Here is a 23,108-nt window from a genome sequence, read left to right on the forward strand (position 1 = left end):
TCCCTTACTTGAAGAAATAAACAACTTCTTACTATTTATCATCAGACAGAACCACAGTGATAATTTCCATAGCTATTATAAAATGACAATAAAACATAACACAGGATCTTCAAATAATATAAAGTTAAAGGAAATGTGAACGGAAAAAATCAAGCTTTAAAAGATTCAAGAGGCTTCCATGGTAGAGAACACAGATCTAAATTTAATAAAAGTAAGTGAAAGTACTGTGTTCAGCTTTAAACACAAAGAAACACTGCATTATTACTATACAAGGGAGACATGGTTTAATAGCAGGCAATACAACATGGCGGGAGGAGAAGACAGAGATTTTGGACGTCCCTAAGCGTAATACATGCCAGCAGTGGGATATGGCTGCCAAGAATCTAATGCAATATTAAGTAGCATTAATTAACATATTATTTAGGAAGATAATCCAAATCCGTACTAGTCAGAGCACAATGTGAAGTAACGCATTCAATTCCGGGCCTCAGGACTCCTGCTTATGGCCCTGAGGGAATAGCTTGTATCAGACTAACTCTCCTGTGGAGAAACACTAGGAAATCTGGTTAAAATACAGACAGCAACTGTTTAAATACATTTGAGATCAACCAGGACAGGCAGCATTTGAGAAGCCAGAATTCTGCAGGGAAGGGAAGCACAATAAGATGAGCCCACCATGTACCTCAACTTTTTCCCCTGGGGTATTTGTGAATTTCCCACAAGGGGAATAAAAGCCAATTAGAAAGCAGCCATTTTGGATGGAAACATGCAATCATATTAGTTAAGGAAACACACGGAAGACAGTATTTGTGCCTGCCACATCAGCTGGAAAATAAGAAAAATTTCCAGAGGGAGAACGACAAACTGCATATATCTTCTGCTTAAACCTCTGGCTGATCCCTGTACTTGATGTGTGTGAGGCTGCCTCTAAGCCGCCTGGCTAGGACTAAAAGGGAAGACATAGCTTGGAGTTTGAGCTCAGCTAAGTTAACTGCTTACTAAAACAAAAAATTAATATTCTTAATAGAAATATAACAGAATCCATAATCTCTACAGATATTATTCAATATCTATAATATAATCCAAAGCACTAGGCCAGTGATTCTCAAAATATGGTTTGCACATCACTAGAAGCCCCAGGACCCTTCTAGGGATCTACAAGGTAAAAACTATTTTCACAGTAATACTAAAACGTTATTTGCCCTTTTCTCTCTTATTCTATCACAATTGTATAGTGGAGTTTTCCAGTAACTACATGACTGTTGAGGAAATCATACTCTGATAAATTACTAGAACGTACGCATCTGTATTTTTGTGTTTCCTAGAAATTTTTTAAGGTAGTGGGTTTTAAGTATAAATATGTATGTTTAGAGAGATTAACTCAGTTTGTTCTCAGTACAGTATAGTACTTTGTGCTCTTACTGTTATAACTGTTATAAGACCTGTAACCTCATTATCATTCAATAAATTGATATTGAAATCCCAAAGATTTCCTTGTGCCAAAAAGAAAACACTACAAAAAGTACACTTTGTTGTCTGGTATGGCAATAACACTTAAAAATTTTTGAAAACTTTTATACATTTCAAAATTTACCTAAAACTATTATTTTAGATTTTGCTAATATTTATACTAAACTACAGAAGTCTTACTTTCTCAACCCAGAGCTGCAACGTCTACATCTACAAATGCTGAAAAAGATGAAACTGATGAGTTCTCTAATTTATAGAAAAGAGCAATCTATTCTAAAAAATATTGAGAAAAATTAAAAATAAGTGAAAACATGATGAAAGTTATCTTTCTCTTGGCTTTACAGATGTTAATCTACATCACTGTATCTTATGCAATGGAAACGACAGCCATTTTGAAAATGAGAAAAATTGAACATTTTATTTTTAAACATAGATGTGATGAAGGTTAAAAGCCAAAAATTGTTTATTGTAAGCTTTTCAAATCAGAAAGGAAAAAGTCACTGCAGCATCTTATGGGTTATCATATTTCATTGGCTAAAGAAGCACAGTTGCTGAAAGACTAATAAAGATGACATTGCTGAATGACTGCTCGATGAAAAATCAGTAAAAGAAACTAAGGCACTGCCACATTCCAAAGACACAGTAACTTGCTGAATAAAAACTTAATTGTAAACATGAATACTAAGTTAATTTATCCGCAAAATTGTACTTTTGCCTAAAAAATCTACATAGTTGGGCTTTGTGTTTTAGTTGTATTTGCCCAGTATCAATACCAACTAATCATCAAAGAATTCCTTTATTTGAATGCTTGGCAACAAACAAAAGTGGTGCTGAAATACTCAAAGTGTTAAATAATTTTTTTGAATCTCATGATGTAGCCTGGAAAAACTGTATTGACTTTTGCATTGATAATGTAAAAACAATAGTAGATAAAAATATTGCTGCCTTAGCATTAATCAAGACAGTTGCACCAAGCTGTACTAGCTGTCACTGCATTCTCATTACCACACACTCACAGTGCAAAAAAAGAAAAAAAGAAAAAGCTGATTTCACTTAAGAATATCCTTGATGAAGCAATAAAAATTATTAGTTTTATTAAATCTTGACCTTTGATTGCACACCTTTTTAGTATTCTGCGACAAACTGTAAAGTATGCATAAAGTACTTCCACTGCATACCAAACCACAATGAATATCTTGAAGAAAATCACTTGGACAACGGTTTCCGTTATAAGTTGAACCAATCACTTTTTTCATGGAACACCATTTTTACTTCAAAGAACAACTGACAGATATTTGGGTCTTTTGGCAGATGTTTTATTCAAAATGAATGAAATGAGTTTATCAATTCTGAGGAAAAAACTGAAAGTTTTTGTTTCCAAGGAAAAATCTGAGCTTTTAAATGATAATTAGAATTCCAAAAAACTTGTATCCATGAATATAAGCTTTACAGACTCTTCTAACAAGATGAGTGGTGATATTAATAGATGTGATTTTTTGATATTGATAAAATATGTCAACATTTGGAAGATCTGCAAAACTCAGTACACCATTATTTTCTAAATAAATAATGCACGATGTTACAAGATAGTAAAAGATCTATTCAAAGTGCAATACAGAGCAAGTGATTTTAACTTGAGTATAAAAACTTCATTGATACTGTTTCAGATTCCACACTGCAAATAACTGTTAAGAAATTACTACTTATCAAGTTTTGCTGTAGTGTAAAAGAAGAATATCCTCGATTTTCTGAAAGGCTATTAAAATTCTCCTTTCTTTTCCAACGACACATATTGTGATGCTGGATTTTCTTCATTTACTTCAATCAAACCAATATAAAACAACATACGGGAAGCAGAAATGAGAGTTTAGCCATTTTCTATTAAGCCAGATATGAAACCAAAAATGTAAAATAATATTACTATTCTCATTGAACTTCTTTTTGTTTTGGAAGATAATATAAATAACATTTTAATGAAAACTAAGATAAAGGGTTTTATTATTGTTATTTTCAAATGAATAAATATTTTTAATTTTTCTGTTTGAATTTCTAATACAATAATTATCAACAGACGACCCACATAAACAAAAGTTCTTTGAAAGCCCTCAATAATTTTTAAAAGTAAGGAGTCCTAAGACAAAAAAATTGAGAACCATCATACTACACTCACAAAGAAACAGGAAAATAAGAAAATACAACCTTGAAATAACCCACATTTTGGAATTAGTACATAAGGATTTAAAAGTGGCTATTGTAAGTAGGGTCAAGGATGCAAAGGAAAAGATATCTGCAATGACCGAAAAGATAAAAAAAACTCAGCAGAGAAAAGAAAACTATAAAAAAAAACCAAAGGCAAATCTAGAACTGAAAAATACAAAATCTTAAATAAGGAATTCCCTAGATGGGTTTAACAACATAGTTGAAATTATAGAAGAATCAGTGACCTGGAAGGTAGACCAATAGAAATTATCCAACATAAAGAACAGATGGGAAAAAAAGATGAAAAAGAATGAACAGAACTTCAGTAATCTGTGGAAGAATATAAAGATATCTAAAATATGTGTAACTAGAATCCTGGAATAAAAGTAGAGAAAAAAAATATGGCATAATGTTCTATAAATGTGAGGTCAACAGGCCAAATCCAGACTGCTACCTATTTTTGTATATAAAGTTTTACTGTAATACAGCAAAGCTCCAATGAGCCATGCTCATTCATTTACTTGCTTGTCTGTGGTTGCTTTTGCTCTATACAGAAGAGTTAAGTAGCTACAACACAGATTCTATGGCCCATAAAACCAAAAATATTTGCTATCTGACTCTACAAAGCTTGCAGACCCCTGGTCTAGACCTTTTATGTCCTTACTGAACTTTTTGGTCTAGTCATTCTATCAATTACAGGGAAAACGTGTTAAAATCTCAAATTATCATTATGGATTTGTCTATTTCTCACTTGAGTTCTGTCAGTTTTTGCTTGATGTATCCTGAAACTCCGTTTTGCACACTTATACATTCATGATTATTCTGTCTTCCTGATAAATTGATCCTTTTATCATTATGTAACATTCCCTCTGTATCTTTGGCAGTACTCACAGTCTTGAAGTCTACTTTATTTGGTATCAATAAAGACACTCCAGGTTTCTTGTGCTTACTGTTTGTATGCTGTATCTTTTTCTATCCTTTCCCTTTCAATGTATATCTTTTTTTATATCTAAAATGTATTTCTTATTCTTTTCTTTTTTTTTTCTTTTTTTTATTCTCCCCAGAGCCCCCCAGTACATAGTTGCATATCCTAGTTGTAGGTCCTTCTGGTTGTGCTATGTGGGATGATGCCTCAGCGTGGCCTGATGAATGGTGCCATGTCCGCACCCAGGATCCGAACTAGCAAAACCCTGGGCCGCTGAAGCAGAGCGTGCAAACTTAACCACTTGGCCATGGGGCCAGCCCCCAAAATGTATTCCTTATAGGTGACATATACTTGAGTCTTGCTTTTATACATTCTGACAATCTCTGATTTTTTTTTCTTTTTGAGGAAGATTAGCCTTAATATCTACCACCAATCCTCCTCTTTTTGCTCAGGAAAACTGGCCCTGAGTTAACATCTGTGCCCATCTTCTATTCTATATGTGGTACGCCTACCACAGCATGGCTTGATAAGCAGTGCGTAGGTCTGTGCCTGGGATCCGAACCAGCGAATCCCAGGTCACTGAAGCAGAGCGCCACCTCGGTCAGTCTCTTCTTTTTGAGTGGAGCATTAACTTCATTTATATTTTGCTCTGACTGCTTTTAAGAATTTCTTTTTATCATTTGTTAAACAATTTAATTATGATGTGCCTTGTAGTTTCCTTCACGTTTCTATTCTTAGGGTTTGTTGAGTTTCTGAGATCTGTGGGTTTCTAGTTTTCACCAAATTTGGAAATTTTCTGGCCATTATTTCTTCAAATAGTTTTGCTGCTCCAATCACACATACATTAGGCCTCCTCAAGTTGTCCTACAGCTCACCAATGCACTGTCCATTTTTTTCCTGTTTTTTTCTTGTTTTTCTCTGTCACATTTTGGAGAGTTTCTGCTGCCACATCTTCAAGTTCACTAATCTTTTTTCCTGCAATGTCTACTGGCAGAATATATATTCTTCTCAAGTGCACATGGTATGTTCACCAAGACAGAGCATTTGCTAGGCCATAAAATAAGGCTCAACAAATTTTAAGACAAATATTAAAGAGATGTTCTCCAAAATTAAATTAGAAATCAATAATGGAAAACTATCTAGGAAAAAAACACAAATCTCTAGAAATAAACATTTCTAATTTTCTAAATTAGAAAATATTTTTAAGAAATGATAAAAATACAATATTTCAAAATTTGTGGGATGCAGCTAAAGCAGTGCTTACAGGGAAATGTATACCTCTAATATTTACATTTAAAGACAGGAAAAATACAAACTTAATGAAGTAAAGTTCTACCTTAAGAACAAGGTAAATCCAAAGTAATTACAAGGAAGGAAATTAAGAAGAAAAATCAATAAAAAGAAAACAATGAAAAATATTAACAAAGCTAAAAGTTCATTGTCAGTGTAGCTGCATTGGAAAACAATTTGACATTCCCTCAAAAGGTTAAACACAGACTTACCATATGATCCAGCAATTCCACTCCTAGGTATATATCCAAGAGAAATGAAAATATATGTCCACACAAAAACTTGTAAATGAATGTTCATATCTGCATTATTCATAATAGCCAAAAAGCGAAACAACCCAAATGTATATCAGATGATGGATGGATAAATAAATTGTGGTATATTCATATAATGAAATACTTTTTGGCAATGAAAAGGAATACTATGACATGGACAAACCTTGACAATATTATGCTAAATGAAAAAAGCCACTCATAAAAGACCACATATTATATGACTATATTTACATGAAATGTCCAGAATGGGCAAATCTGTATAAACAGAAAATAGATTGGTAGTTGCCTAGGGCTGGGGAAGTTGGGAAGAAAATAGGTATGCAGTTTCTTTTTGGGGTGATGAAAATGTTCTAAAACTGAGTGAGGTGATGGTTACACAACTCTGAATATACTAAATGCATTGAATTAAACACTTAATATGGTATATAAATTATATCTAATAAAGCTATTATTGTAAAACATTGGATCATAGAAAAGCTTTTTTAAAAATTTTTTATAAACTTCTGGCTAGACTGATGAAGAGAAGGAGAACAAAAAAGAGAAGACACAAATTACCAATTTCAGAAATTAAAGAGCTACCACTCCAGATCTTACAGACAATAAAAAGAAAATAGGGCAATTTCATAAATAACTTTATCCAATATATTTGACAACTCAGAAGAATTGGACCAATTCCTTGAAACATACCACTTATGAAACAGACTCAAAAATAAAACAGAAAATATGAATAGCTCTAAATCTATGAAAGAAATTGAGTTAACTGTCAAACACTCCAACAAAGAAAACCCCAGGCCCAGATGGCTTCAGTGGTGAATTCTCTCAAACACAAGGGAAAAAAAACATCAATCTTACACAAACTCATTCAGAAAATGGAGCAGGAGGGAACATCATTCAACTCATCTTATAAAGTCAGCATAATGTTGATACCAAAATTAGATAAAGAAGTTTAAAAAAAAAGAAAGAAAATTACAGATTATTTTGATGAAAAAAGATTCACAAATCCTTAACAAATATTAGTCAATCAAAATCAGCAATATATTAAAAGGATAACATACCATGATCAAGTAGGGTTTATCACAGTAATTCAAGGTAGTTTAACATTCAAAAATCAAACAATGTAATTCACCGTATTAACAGAATAAAGGAGAGAAACCATATGATCCTTTCAATAGATGCAGAAAAACATTTGACAAAACTCAACAATCATTCATAGTAACAACTCTCAGCAAATTGGGAACAGAAGGGAAGTTCCTCAATTTGATACCATTAAGAAAATAAATAGGAAAACCATAGATTGGGAGAAAATATTTGTAAAACATATATCTGACAAGAAACTCATATCTGGAATATATAAAAAACTATTACAACTCAACAAAAAGATAAGCAATTCAATAAAAAAGAGCCAAAGATATGAACACATGCTTCACAAGGAAGACATCTGAATGGCCAATAACAGAACAGTGTTCACTATCATTAGATGTCAGGGAAATGTAAATTAAAACCACAATAAGGTACCACTACACATGCACCTGAACAGCTAAAACACCAAATGTTGGTGAAAATGAGCAACTGAAACTCAAATACATAGTTGGTAGAAATATAAAATCATACAACTACTTTGGGAGGAAATAATCCAGACAGGGGTGTCAGAGTCCAAGCAAGGTGGACAGGGTATCTATGTAGAAGGGCTGCTCAGTGAAGGGTGTCAGAGCCTGAGTGGGGCAACCTGTGCAGGGTAGGGTATTGGCAGAGCCCAGGTTTTTCACTGCAGGGGAAGGGCATTACAAACAGGGAAAGGGAGAGAACTAGAACTGACCCTGTGGTACTGGACTTGGATTGGGAGTCTCACTGTGAACTCATGGTTTTCAATATATATAGACTGATAGAGAAATAAAGATGTAAATGTGTTTGTATACATACATAAATGTACACAAGCTTTTTTTTTTTCGAGAGGTCCTGGGAAGAGCAACATCCCAATAGCAATGAGCACAATTAACATCCAGATGTTGCCTTCTAAATACCATTCTTCTCTAAAAGGAGCCAGGACTCCTTGGAGAAAAGGCTGATCCCAAGGCTGGTATAGGAAAAGCACAAAATGAGCCTGGAACATCTAAAAAAGGGCTCAAAGAATGGTGGAAACATGTCAAACAGACACAAAAGCCACCCTGAAGGGGTTTCTCACTGGCCAAATGTGGGACAATTTGTATATCAACAATAATAAAAATAACAGATATTCACTCACTGAATAAAACAGGACCCCTAAGTCCCTACTGATATAAATAAATGAATAAACTGAAAGTTTGAATTAGAATATTCACATCATTTCAAAGTATATCTCATAAAACATTTATTAATTACAAAGGAAGAAGTTTGACAGATCTCACCTTAAACAAATGATCAAAGTCAAAATTATCAGTAATAAGACAAAATGAAATTGTGTAGCACCTGATAGGATGAAATATTACTTTTGTGATACTCCTGTCAAAGATGTATAACCTAAATGGAATTGTCAGAAAACATCAGACAAACCTAAATTGAGGCATATTCTATTCTACAAAATAGCTGTCCTATAATCTTCAAAAGTGTCAAAGTCATGAAAGTCAAGGCAAGACAGGAACTGTTTAAGATGGAAGGATTCATGACAACACGTGCAACACGCGATTCTGAAATATATCCTTTTGCTATGAAGGACATTACTGGGACAAGTGGCAAAGCCTGAATGGGTTCTGATGATTAGATAGTGTTAATGTCTTGATTTTAAAGGTTGTACTGTGGTTATGTAGGAGAATGTCCTACATATTTGGGGATGATGGGGCATCATCTCAGCAACTTACTCTCAAGTGGTCCACAAAGATAAAGGTTTTTGCTCTGTACTTGTAAGTTTTCTGTAAACTCGAGGTGGTTTCAAAAAAAGTTTTAACGTCTTAAAGAAAAATACACACACACACACGCAAATACATACATTTATACATGCCCAGGCCTAACTCAGAGTTAAGGAATCAGAATCTCTGGGGATTATATGATTTATGTTAAAGAAAGTCTTCAAAGCATTTAACATATTTAAATTCCTTATGAAAAACAATTCAATAATTCTATCTTCATAACAGTCATGTTAAAGGATGCTGATTGCATGACATTTATTTTCAATACATGTAAAGATGCCACGGGTCATTCCCTGTCATTCTGCTATTCTGCTTAATAACAAGTGCTTCCTTTCAATCAAAATAAATAAAAGTTTGTCTGCCATCTCAGTGCTTATCTCTGGATTTCTTGTGGTATTATTGATTAGGAAGGTTGTAAATGTGATCTTCTGTAAATTCAAGCCTGAAGAAGTGACTCATGGAAACTTGGACAAACAAGACTTCCACAAAAAATACATGTGTGCCACTCCTAATTAAATGCTGTGGAAGGCTTGAGCTCATCTGCTCAATAAATGCTCTCTCATAGCCTGACTAACGTAGTATCACAAGCAAACAGGTTACATCATTTTGTGACTTCATTTATAAACAGTATTAGTACCTATTTTAGGTTTTGAGATCTTATCTTACTTCAAACAAGCTGAATAACACAAAAAGTATTAATCATAAGAGGAAAGACCAATATATTAGATCTCATAAAAATTAAAAATTTCTGCTCATCAAAAGAAAATCAATAGAGATGGGCAAAAATACCCACAGTACATGTATCGGACAAAGAATTTGTATGCAGGTTATATAAAGATGTCCTACAAAGAGACAATAAAAAGATAAGACACCTAATTTTAAAATGGGAAAAGACTGAACAGACACTTCAAAACAAAATTCAAAGACGAGTTAAAAATTTTGACTATTTTGAAATTTTGAATGAACATCTGATAGAACAGGGAATTGAGATATGAGATTTTTTTAATAGATATGACTTAATATCTTGTTTTGAAATACATAAAAAATACCTTTTGTTTTGAAATACATAAAAGAACTCATTTTCCTCCACACAATAAAGATTTAAACAGGCTGAGAATCCTATTCAGTGAAAACTTTTATCATCTAAGAAATGTAAACTATCATTAGATATTGTTAGTGATTCAACTTTGACACTAAAGTATTCATTTTCTAAGTTTTGGATAGGTTTTACTGAAGAATATTTTAGTATAATTTATCTATATAGATCAGAATTTTCTGAATTTCGTATAACTAGACAAAATACAGATATAAACTAGATGTTCAGAAAGCTATAATTGTCATTCACGGCTCTTGATTTTGAGATTCTGTGTTCATTAATACAGATTCTTGTTTTTACAGATTGATTTTATATAGGTTAATGGTAATAAACGTTAATGTGAACTTATAAAATCCATTTAATAATAAAATGCTGCTTTTATCAATTTTATATTTGGTGTTGTGATACAAATTTGACAAAGTTTTCCACTGTTTTAAAAAATTTGAAAAACAATGCTGGATTTAAGAACTGCTAAGCATTTTACTGAAACCAAGAAAACCACAGACATTGTGAGGAGGAGGACAGATTCACCACGGTAATGGCTAACTCCTTACGTACACTGAATAGGACATAAATCACAGAGATGATTGTTTAACAAATATATACAGTTCGTACCCCATAGAATTTTGCATGGCATATTTTATTGCAATACTTACTGGTGCTACTATTTTTCCTGTCTGTCCAACTTGCATGTCGTTGGGAACAAAGCCAGCATCAACAGCAGCACGAGAAGCACCAACTAAGGGAAACAAATATTTGGCATTTTTTTTAAGCTCTTTTATTCAGCTAGTTGGGATATTCACTGATAACTAAAAAAAAAAAAAAGAAAAAGACACTGATATAGTACAGTAAGAAATTTATTTCATGGGGCCAGCCCAGTGGCACAGCGGTTAAGTTTGCACGTTCCGCTTCTCGGAAGCCCGGGGTTCGCCGATTTAGATCCCGGGTGCGGACACAGCACTGCTTGACAAAAGCCATGCTGTGGTAGGTGTCCCAGGTATAAAGTAGAGGAAGATGGGCATGGATGTTAGCTCAGGGCCAGTCTTCCTCAGCAAAAAAGAGGAGGATTGGCAGTAGTTAGCTCAGGGCTAATCTTCCTCAAAAAAAAAAAAGAAAGAAAAATTTATTTCATAAAGGCCTTACTTTAAAAAAAAATCCCTTGTCTCTGATCAAGAATTCTAAAACTAAGTACTAGCACATTTTATACACAAAGCTTCAAGAACTGCCCTCTACTTATAACCAAGGATTTAAGATTTTAAATTTGGCCTAACTCCCCTGTTTGCTTTATCAAAAGGCATTCAGACATTCACAAAACATGTTATAATCTGTTTGGGATGTCATTATATAATACTTCTTTTATGTAATAACTTCACAACTTTTAAAGACAGATACTATAACACCATTGCCTCTTTTGACCAGATAAAGAAAAAAGCAACATATAACACAAGATAAAGGTTTAACCAATATTTGCTTTAAAAAAAATAAATTAGAATTTAACTAAACTTCTATCCTCATTCAGCAGGAATCAACAGGCAGCCCCGTTCTTGGAGTAAAGCCACCTCACTCGCAGCAGGTGTGAATGAGCCTCACGTCCTCTTCACCTCCAACTGGAGAGGACAGAAGAAGCCACAGACAATACTCACTACCTCCTAAAACTCACAGTCTCAACACCACTACCCATCTTGAGTCAGTCAGGACTGATCACATTCTGCCTTTTACTTACATCAGTCACTATAACAAGTCCCAGACTCAAAGGTTATCCTTCATAACCCATACACTGATCCCCATAATGCCCTGCATGCTCCCTAATCTGCACCCATCTCACACTCCTCCTCAATTCTTGAACACTTAAGATATGATTTCTGGAACTCACAGATTCTCTATATATTCCATCTATTTGTCTAGATGTTCCCTGAGGACAATTCCCCTGCAACCCGCTCCAGCAAATGTTGCTTTGTCTGCCACCATAGTCGTACCACTGGGCCTGGAGATGGGACTCCTCACTGCCACTCTCAGAAAGTTTCCCCTCCTTCCTCCTTAAAATTAAAAGGCCTCAGTTTTGCTTCTCATGTCATCAGATTATATCAACCGTCTATTGCTGTGTCATCTATCACCTCCCTAGATCAATCCCCTTCATTTCTCCATGATTTTTAGCTTCTGGGTCATTGTCACTTTCTCCAATACTGCTCTCGTCTTAATTCTTGGAGATTTCAGCACTCTGGCTTCTCAGCTCCTTGAACAACTCTTCTCCAGTCATCTTGTCCTCCACCCTACCTCAGCCATACCCATGGTCATATCCCCAACCTTTCCATTACCAATATCCCTCAATAATCTCAATTTCCAACGTCTCTCCGTGATCTCCTCTTTACAGTTGACCTCCTTTAGTACCAAACTCCAACAATCCACTGACCCCACTGGGATTATATACCCCAGAGGGATAGTGAATAGAACAGTGAAATTCTATTCACTATCCCTCTCTTTCCTCATGTTCTTTCTTCTTTCTTTATCCAGCTTAAATTCTATGATCAATGACTCTAATCACTCCTTGCATTTGCCTTCAATTTCCTTGCCCTCCTCTTACATCATCACACTCATTTGGAAAAACCTCCATCTCTGGTTAACTGATTAAGCAATCTCTCCACCTTTTCCATACCTGTCCTCCTGTCGTTCAGCATGACTGGAGGAAAAGACCAATACTCAGCCATGTTTACTGAGTTTAACTTAAAAAAAAAAAATAGGCTTAATTCTCTCACTCTTTCCTAAACTATAATTTCATCTTTTCTTCACTCCTCAAACTTCCAGTACTCCCTAACATCTTCACTCTCAGCTGAGGACCTTGCTTCCTATTTCGTTGAAAAACTGTAACAATCCGAAGAGAACTTGCTCGTGCTCCAACTAACACATTCACCCATCAACCTGCAGCTGTGTCCATATTCTCTCTTGTCTAGTCAAGGACATTGTTCAAGCAACTCTCCCCTCTCTCCTATATGATTAATTTTTCCCTCTCAATTGAAGCATTCCCATTAGCATATACGCATGCTATTATTTGTCCCACCTTTAAAAAGTCCCTCTGCTGGTCCCACTCCTCCTCTAGCTACTGTCCATTTCTCTGCTCTCCTATATAGCAAAATCCCTCTAAAGAGTCATCTGTATTCACTGTTTCCCTTCCAGTCCTCCTATTCTATTTCTAAAACCTTTTCTACTAAAATTTAACACACATACAAAAAAGCACATAAATCACAAATGTACTGCTCAATGGCTCATCATAAAGTGACTACAGCCATGTAACCACTACCCAGAATGATTTTCTTTTTTTGAGGAAGATTAGCCCTGAGCTAACATGCTGCTGCCAATCCTCCTCTTTTTGCTGAGGAAGACTGGCCCTGAGCTAACATCCGTGCCCATCTTCCTCCACAGCATGGACGCCTACCACAGCATGGCTTGCCAAGCGGTGCCATGTCCGCGCCTGGGATCCGAACCGGTGAACCCCAGGCTGCCGAAGCAGAACGTGCGAACTTAACCGCTGCACCACCGGGCCGGTCCCTAAGACGATTCTTTTAAACCCACTCCAATCAGGTTTTCACCCCTACTACTCCACTAAAACAGGTCAAAGTCACCAATGACCTCTAAGTGGCTTAATCCATTAGTCACTTTTCAATCCTCATCTTCCTTGACCTTCCTAGCAACAGCTTTTGACATAGTTGACCACTCTTTTCCTTACTCAAACACTTCATTTGGATTCCAAAATGTCATACTCTCTGCCCGGGTTTTCCTGCCTTACTTACCATTCCCGTTTTGGTTGTCTTCTCCCCTTCTTTCCTACCTCTCAACCTTACAGTGTCTAGGGCTTAGTCCTGGGACCTCTTTTTTTATCTACATTCAACTCCCCTTGGTAATTTCATCCAGTCTCATGGCTTCAATCATCATCTAAATGAAACTGACTCCGAAATTTATATCTCCAGCCCAACCTTCTCCAGTGAACTCCAGACTTCCTATCCCAACTGCTTAATCAACATCTCTACTTGGATGTCCATTATTAGACATCTCAAAACTTAATATGCCCAAAACTGAACTCCTGATCTCTTCTTGGAAACCATACCACTTGGGGTCTTTCCCACTGAGCTAATGGCAACTCCATCCTACGAGTTGCCAAATAAAAATTTTCTCTCATAATTTATATCCAATCTGTCAGGAAATCCCAATGGTTCTCCCATCAAATATATGTCCCAAAACTATTTCTCCCCACATCTATTGCTACTAACCTGGTCCAAACCACAAGCATCTCTCACTCAAATGATTGAAACAGCCTCCTAATTGATCTCCTTGTTCCTGCACTTAACCACCTAGTCTATTCTCAAAATTGTAGCCAGAGTGATCCTTTTACTTTGTGTCAGATCATGTGACTCTTCTGCTCAAACTTTTCAATAGTTCCCCATTTCAGTCATAAAAAAGCAATCTCCTTACAAAGGCCTACAAGCCCTATGTGATCTGGTCTATTATTCCCAATCTTATCTCTTATTACTCTCCCTTTTTGCACTTTTCATTCCAGCCACACTGGCCTGCTTGCTATTAATCACACAGACCAGACATGCGCCTGCCTTAGCCAAGCCCTTTGCACTTTACTGGTCCCTCTACCTCAAACCTCTCTCTCAGATCTGCTCATGGCTTCATTCCTCAGCTCCTTCAAACCTTTGTTTGGGTGTCTCCTTCTTATTACGGCCTACTCTGACCATCTTATTTAAACTGCAATCCTCCCTCTCCGACACTCCTTCTCCTTTTCCTGTTGTCCAACAGCATTTACTACCCTCTAATATACTATTTATTTACTAATTTATTATGTTTAGTGTCTGCAGTAGGCAGAAAAATGGCTCCTCCAAAGATATATTCATTTTAATCCCCAAAACCTGTGAACATTACCTATGGCAGCATAAATGATATAAAGTTAAGAATCTTGGGAGAAGGTGCTTATCCTGGATTATCTAGGTGGGCCCTAAATGTCATCACACGTATCCTTATAAGGATGCAGAGGGAGATGATGCAGATACAGAGGAGAAGGTGATATGAAGACAGAGGCAGAGATTGAAGTGACACAGCCACAAGCCCATGAGTGCCAGGGCAGCCACTAGACCCTGGAAGAGGAAAAGAACAGATTTGCCCCCAGAGTGCGTGTGGCTCTGCCAACACCTTGATTTCAACACACTTCTTGCCTCTAGAACTGTAAGAGAATAATTTTCTGTTGTTTTAAGCCACCATTTTTATGCTAATTTATTATAGTAGCCATTTGAAACTAATACAAAGTCTAATCTCACCGAAGCAGAAATGTAACTTCCACAAGAGCAGAGAGACTTTTTGCTTATTTTGTTCACTGCTATTTCCCTAGCTCCTAAAATAGTGTCTTACATATGGCAGACACTCCATAGATATTTGTTCAATTAAACAATGAGTGAAATAAACATCCTCAGTGAAATGCAACCATCTGATTATAAAGAGTCAATATCATGCCTTTATTCAGACAAAACCATTACTGTTTCCATGGGTACAGATAGCAATATAAAAGCACAGGAAAAACCTAGAAAGTTATACACAAAACTCTTAAAAGGGGGAGGACAGGATTGAGACTTTTTTGTAAAAAGCAGAATATATTCATTTAATAGTGTATAATTAAAAACTAAAATATTTTTAGTTTTCTGATTTTTCAAAAAACATCATTCCATTGTCACTGATAGACCTTTAATAAGTTCGATCTTTCCTATAAATTGTAAACTATAATTTTAAAATAATGTTAAATGTTAACTTCTATTTGTATGAGATTTATATTAGACCACCAATAAAGAGAAAAACAAAAGCATTCCTGAATCTGAAGTAGGCACCAAAGCTACCATTTAAATTATTTTTAAATGAAAAAGACTACTAAGACTCAGCAACTGTAAGAGTATCACATAAATAATAAAAAAGAACAAAGACACCCTCTCACTGAATAAGTAACTAACGTTACTTGGAGACTAGGAAAAACTGTTTAAGACAGAAAAGTTGAAAACTAGAAAAAGCAAAATAATTTGCAGCCTTGAGTGACTTATATATAATTGAAATAATGAAGAAAAATATTTCAACGAAAAGGGAACATTTTTCTACTAAGGAAAATAACTTTACCTGCAGCATGTAGTTGATCCGCCAAGTCATATAACAACTTAAAGTTCTCTCCACTTTTCAAACCCCGACCTCATTAAAAAAGATGAAAAAAAACAAATTAAGCAAATATAAACTTGCTTCTACAAAAATTTTGCAATTTTGTATAGAGTGAATCTTCATATTACACATCTGCCATATTAAGCATGCCATCTCCTCTATAAAGTCTTTCCTGACCTCTCCAATTATATTCCTGTACTTCTTCTATAAAGCATTCAACACTACTGTAATTAACTAACCAGTTAACTAATTGTATAATGAGTCTTAAAAATCAGTCTTCCCCATTAGAACAAAAACTCTTTAACTGCAGGATGCATAGCTATTTTGGTCACGGCTATATCCACAGTATTTAGCAAAACTTCATTAACTGACTGAATGAAATTATTTGAAGGGAAGTCATTTCACTAGTCTTTAAATTCCTTAAGAGTAAGAATACCCTGCCTTTTCCTCTGTTTCTCCAGCACTTTACAATGGGCCTTGCATAGAATAGATACCCAACAAACATTTCTTGAGTAAATAAGTGAATAAATGAGTCGGATATATCTTTCTGAAATATTAAATGACTTCCTCTCGATGTTGCTTGTAATACAAGGCTATTTGGAAACTTAATTATTTTATCTGATGTTTAGTCTGGAAAGATTTTTAAATCATAGCAGTAATTATTTTTTCAAAAAGTCAGCAAGCTATAAAAAGTTTTTTTTAATAAGGAGCATGATATACAAAAAAGAAGCAAGTCTTGTGCAATATTAACAGCTTTGATATTAAATGTGAAAAAACTTTCAAAGAGTTATTCATAGAGACCTAGACAACTCTGGAAGTCTTTCAAAGTAAAGGGTGGGGATCATACAACATGATCCTGAGATTCCCACCAGTCCTTTCTATGATTCAGAAGCCAACCATACTCTTCAAGATAATATGGAAGTCAGTCAACAAGACAAAGATACCAAGATGCAAAGCTATGGGGATGATTTGTACCATGCTCCCCCTAGTGCCACTGAAACAGATTTACAACAAAAAGCCCAAATTGTGTATTACGGTCATGATTTCATTTTCCTAATTGGTAAAATGCCAATAATACTTGCATACTTCTTACATTTGAAAAAAGATCTGTACCTCTCTAAAATAACTATTAATAAAATCAAAGTATTTTAAGTTTACATCATCTTTTTAAATTAATACATTTTAATATTCCACTTACCACCAGATACTACCACTTTGGCACCAGTTAGCTCTGGTCGATCACTTTTTGTTAATTTCTGATCAAGCCATTCTGATATCCCCACTGGGGAAGTACTTGATGCTGCATACATTGACATACATATCACAAAACAATGACTATGAGTTCAAGTTCTATAATAATAATAATTTTTAGGAGAAACACACAAAGAATTAATTCCATGAAATTTAAGTTAGTTACTGTGAATTTTTGTCCTCCTAACTTCATTTCCTCTGATTTTTGGAAAGACTTAAAGAGACTAGATTCCAGACTTCACCTCATCAGCTATATGACTTTTGAGAAATTACTTAATTCTCTGAGTCTACCTGTAAAACTGGAATAATTCTCTCTCCATGGGGTTCAAATAAGATACTATATATGTTAAAGTGTAGCACCCTCTATACATTTGCTATTACTACATTCTTCCATTATATCAAATCTCCCAAGTATAATAGGAACAGTGAGAGTAAAAAATATTAACATCAATATAACAGATTAATCTTAATGGACCCTCTCTCCACCACTTCTTTTGTTCCACCAAAGCGACTATCCTAGTACCAAAAATGACAGGAAAAAGATAGTTATGAATATTTCTTATTTTTGTATAAGCTTGGGAGTATCACTGAGATTCAGCTCTCAAATACTCTGCATTACAAATTTAACCAGAGGCCATCTCTAACCCTAATATAATCTGTAAACTAAAAAACAAGAAACACATACAAACTCCAACTGAACACTCACCCTGTTCCAAACTAGCACTACCTCCACTTGTTGCTGCAGCTTCAAAAGATGTTCCTCTGACAGTAAATACCTTCACTTTCTCATCACACTTCACCGTACATAAAGCATTTCCTGAAATACACAATTTCTTTATTTTGTATTTATTATTTTTTTTATTGTGGTCATAATAGTTTATAACATTGTGAAATTTCAGTTGTACATTATTATTTTTCAGACACCATATAAACGTGCCCCTTGACTCTTCTGCCCAGCCCCGGGTCCTTTCCCCCGGGTAACCACTGAACTGTTCTCTTTGTCCATAAGTTTGTTTATCTTCCACAAATGAGTGAAATCATATGGTGTTTGTCTTTCTCTGTCTGGCTTATATCACTTGACATAATACCCTCACAGTCCATCCATGTGACTGCAAATGGGACAGTTTGTATTTTTTTATGGATGAGTAGTATTCCATTGTATACATATACCACATCTTCTTTATCAAATCATCAGTCGATGGGCACTTAGGTTGCTTCCATGTCTTGGCTATTGTGAATAATGATGCAATGAACATAGGGGTGCATAAGTCTCTTTGTATTATTGACTTCAAGTTCTTCAGATAAACACCCAGTAGTAGGATAGCCGGGTCATATGGTATTTCTATTTTTAATTTTCTGAGAAACCTCCACACTGTTTTCCACAGTGGCTGCACCAGTTTGCATTCCCACCAGCAGCGTATCAGGGTTCCCTTTTCTCCACAACCTCTCCAACATTTATTTTTTGTCTTGGTGATTATAGCAACTCTAATTGCCATAAGCTGATATCTAAGTGTAGTTTTGATTTGCATTTCCCTGATGATTAGTGATGTGGAGCATCTTTTCATGTGCCTATTGGCCATCTGTAGATCATGTAGAAAATGTCTGTTCATATCCTCTACCCACTTTTTGATTGGGTTGTTTCTTTTTTTGTACTTCAGTTGTGTGAGCTCTTTATATATTATGGAGATTAACTCCTTATCAGATACATGCTTTGCAAATATTTTCCCCCAGTTGTTGGGTTGTTTTTTCATTTTGATCCTGGTTTCCTTTGCCTTGCAGAAGCTCTTTAGTCTAATGAAGTCCCATTTGTTTATTTTTTCTTTTGTTTCCCTTGTCCAAGAAGACATGGTATTTGAAAAGATCCTTTTAAGAAAATACACAATTTATTTTTAAAAAAGAGGAAAGGCAACAAAACAAGTATTTCTTTGAGATTCAGGATTTACTTCACAAAGACAAGGAAGAAGTAACTGTGGACCAGTTGTACCACCTCTACAGACTATAGGAAAAGTACCCATAACATGAAGAAACATATCAGTGGATATCTGTATAACCTCGAATGTCTTTAAAAATAGGACAAGTGCTGACCAGCCTGAAAGCAAGAAACTGGAATAGGCAGCCACACTAATAAGGTACACTATTCCAAAGAAGGAATATAAATAAAAGCTTCTTTCTCCAAAAACAATGCCATCGGTAACTAAACAATATGAGTTGCAACAACTTAATAAGAATGAAGCTACTATGCATGCTAAGGGAGGAAAGAAAGTGAAAACATGACAGGGCACAAAGAATAAGAATTATGATATTCCAAGACTCAAAAAGGATTTGAGACATTTCTTATGGATTAGCAATCACATTAAGAGTGACCTAAACTATGATCAACTATTTCTCCTCAAACACTACTAAAGATGAAAGACTTGAGAACTGACCATTTATACTGAAGGACACAACTTCAATCAGGAAGAACAAAGAGTTCACTACCTCCTCCGGCCTCTCTAGGGACCAGTGTGCTTAGCAAAACAGCAATCAACTAAAGAGACACTGAAATAAATTTCTTAATGTAGATGGAAATGGAGTAGAAGCAGCAAAGAAGATTGAGAATACTGTTTTAAAAAAAAAGTTTGATTACACGGAGAAAAAAGAACAAAGTTGGAGGAATCACAATGCCTCACTTCAAAATATACTACAAAGCTATGGTAATCAATACAGCAAGGTACTGGTACAAAAACAGGCACACAGATCAATGGAACAGAACTGAAAGCCCAGAAGTAAAACCACACATCTATGGACAGCTAATCTTTGACAAAGGAGCTAAGAACATACAATGGAGAAAGGAAAGTCTCTTCAGTAAATGGTGCTGGGAAAACTGGACAGTCACATGCAAAAGAATGAAGGTAGACCACTATCTCACACCGTACACAAAAATAAACTCAAAATGGATCAAAGACTTGAAGATACGACCTGAAACTATAAAACTCCTGGAAGATAATATTAGCAGTACACTCTTTGACATCGAACTAAAAAGGATCTTTTCAAATACTATGTCCTCTCAGACAAGGGAAACAGAAGAAAAAATAAACAAGTGGGAATTAATCAGACTAAAGAGCTTCTGCAATGCAAAAGAAACTAGGATCAAAACAAAGCAACAACCCACCAACTGGGAGAAAACATTGCAAATAATATATACAACAAGGAGTTAATCACCACAATATACAAAGAACTCATAAAACAACAACAAAAAAACAACCTGATCAAAAAATGGGCAGACGATATGAACCGACATTTCTCCAAAGAAGACATATAGATGGCCAACAGGCACATGAAAAGATGTTCACCATCACTAATCATCAGGGAAATACAAATCAAAACTACAATGAGATATCACCTTACACCTGTTAGAATGTCTATAATTACCGAGACAAAAAACAACAAATGCTGGAGAGGATGTGGAGGAGAAAAAGGAACCTTCATCCACTGCTGGTGGAAATGCAAACATAGTGCCGCCACTACGGAAAACAGTATGGAGATTTCTCAAAAAATTAAAAATGAAATACCATACAATCCAGCTACCCAACTACTGGGTATTTATCCAAAAAACTTGAAATCAACAATTCAAAGAGACTTATGCATCCCTATGTTCACTGCAGCATTATTCACAATAGCCAAGATGTGGAACCAACCCAAGTGCCCATCAACCAATGAGTGGATAAAGAAGACATGGTGTATATATATAATGGAATACTACTCAGCCATAAAAAAGAAAAAATCATCCCATTTGCAACAACAGGGGTAGACTTTGAGGGTATTATGTTAAACAAAATAAGCCAGACAGAGAAAGACAAACACCATATGATTTCACTCATACGTGGAAGATAAACAAACACATGGACAAAGAGAACTGATCAGTGGTTACCAGAGGGCAAGGGGGTTGGCGGATGAGTATATGGTGACTGACAAATAATAATGTACAACTAAAATTTCACAATGTTATAAACTATTATGACTTCAATAAAATTTGAAAATTTTTAAAAATTAAAATAAAAATAAAAAGTCTGCTTTTCCAGGTGCCACTTACAAAATATATTGAATAGTGAATCTAATTTTTATTGATCACTGGAAAAATCTCATTCTGTAAACTGAAAGACAAGAAGGAAAGAACTGTGCTTTGAATCTATCAGAGAGAATGTCATGTCATGGTCTAGTAGCAACTCTAAGATTTTTCTCAGAAACCTTTAAGATAGACCATTTACAGCAAGTGTATGACTTGTTTCAAAATCCTATCTTCAAGGGGCTGGCCTGGTGGCGTGGTGGTTAAGTTCGCACATTCTGCTTCGGCGGCCTGGGGCTCACCAGTTCAGATCCCAGGTGTGGACCTATGCACTGCTTGTCAAGCCATGCTGTGGCAGGCGTCCATATACAAAGTAGAGGAAGATGGGCACAGATGTTATCTCAGGGCCAGTCTTCCTCAACAAAAAGAGGAGGATTGGCAGCAGATGTTAGCTCAGGGCTAATCTTCCTCAAACAAAAAAAGAAATAAAGACAGACAGAAAATCCTATCTTCAAGAATTAATTTCTGCTTTTAAAATTTATAAAAATTTAACATGTTTATTAATTATTTTCCTTGCGTACTCACCTGCATAAATAGTTCTTACAAATGTGTCGGGTGACTTGATCACAGTGATGTCAGAAATTGGGGCTACATCAAGTTTGGCTGCTATTCTGGGCAAAAGGTTCTAAAAGTAAAATAAACAGTGAGTTACACACATACGTGCTAATGCATGGCTATAAACTATTAGCAATAACATTCTCTAAATGCATATTCTGTAGAAATTTTAATTCAAATATACTTTACATGCATCTTTAGACATACTGCAACTTTAAGTACAACTTTTTGGACAGCCTTTAAGACTAAGTAAGAGCCAACCATTACTTTAACTACATTAAGAGTTTTATCAGTTTTATAGTAATAAACCACCTTCACTCAGTATGTTGAATTATGAGATATGATATTTGCTTTAACAAACATCACTTACAGAGTGTGACAGTTACAGATTACTGAATTTAGATAAGAAGAGATAAAAAAATACTCAGAAGAGCAGTAAAATTCTCAAATACTGAAAAAGAATATACTTGTACATATTTACTTAAAGTGTATGAAAGAAAAATTTCAAAGACATTTTCACCTTTTAAAAAATCGATAGCATAAAAAAAGATCAAAACTAACCTAACTGTCCATCAACAGGGGATAGGTTTATAAATTATAGTTTATCCATATAATGGAATCCTATATAATCATAAAAAACAATGAAAAAGGAGCTGGCCCGGTGGCATAGTTTGGTTAAGTTTGCACGCTCCACTTCAGTGGCCCAGGGTTCACAGGTTTGCATCCCTGGCACGGACCTAGCACTGCTCATCAGGCCATGCTATTGCAGCATCCCACATAAGGTAGAGGAAGACTGGCACAGACGTTAGCTCAGTGACAATCTTCCTCAAGCAAAAAAAGGAATATTGGCAACAGATGTTAGCTCAGGGCCAAC

General features: G+C 35.3%; 1 protein-coding gene across 4 annotated transcripts in view; it reads right to left on the minus strand.

Moving 5' to 3' along the window:
• Positions 1-23,108, minus strand: part of ETFA (electron transfer flavoprotein subunit alpha) — a 98,450-nt gene that overhangs the window by 52,343 nt on the left and 22,999 nt on the right. For all 4 annotated transcript variants that reach the window (XM_044764157.2, XM_044764165.2, XM_070504402.1 and 1 more), the window contains exons 5-9: positions 22,205-22,304; positions 18,281-18,391; positions 17,522-17,623; positions 16,288-16,356; positions 10,794-10,876 (exon numbers count right to left, since the gene is read on the minus strand). In XM_044764157.2, coding sequence (XP_044620092.1) covers positions 10,794-10,876; positions 16,288-16,356; positions 17,522-17,623; positions 18,281-18,391; positions 22,205-22,304 — 465 coding nt within the window. The remainder of the gene's footprint in view (positions 1-10,793; positions 10,877-16,287; positions 16,357-17,521; positions 17,624-18,280; positions 18,392-22,204; positions 22,305-23,108) is intronic.

This window comes from Equus asinus, chromosome 2 (genome assembly GCF_041296235.1).
Source record: "Equus asinus isolate D_3611 breed Donkey chromosome 2, EquAss-T2T_v2, whole genome shotgun sequence".
Lineage (NCBI taxonomy): Eukaryota > Metazoa > Chordata > Mammalia > Perissodactyla > Equidae > Equus > Equus asinus.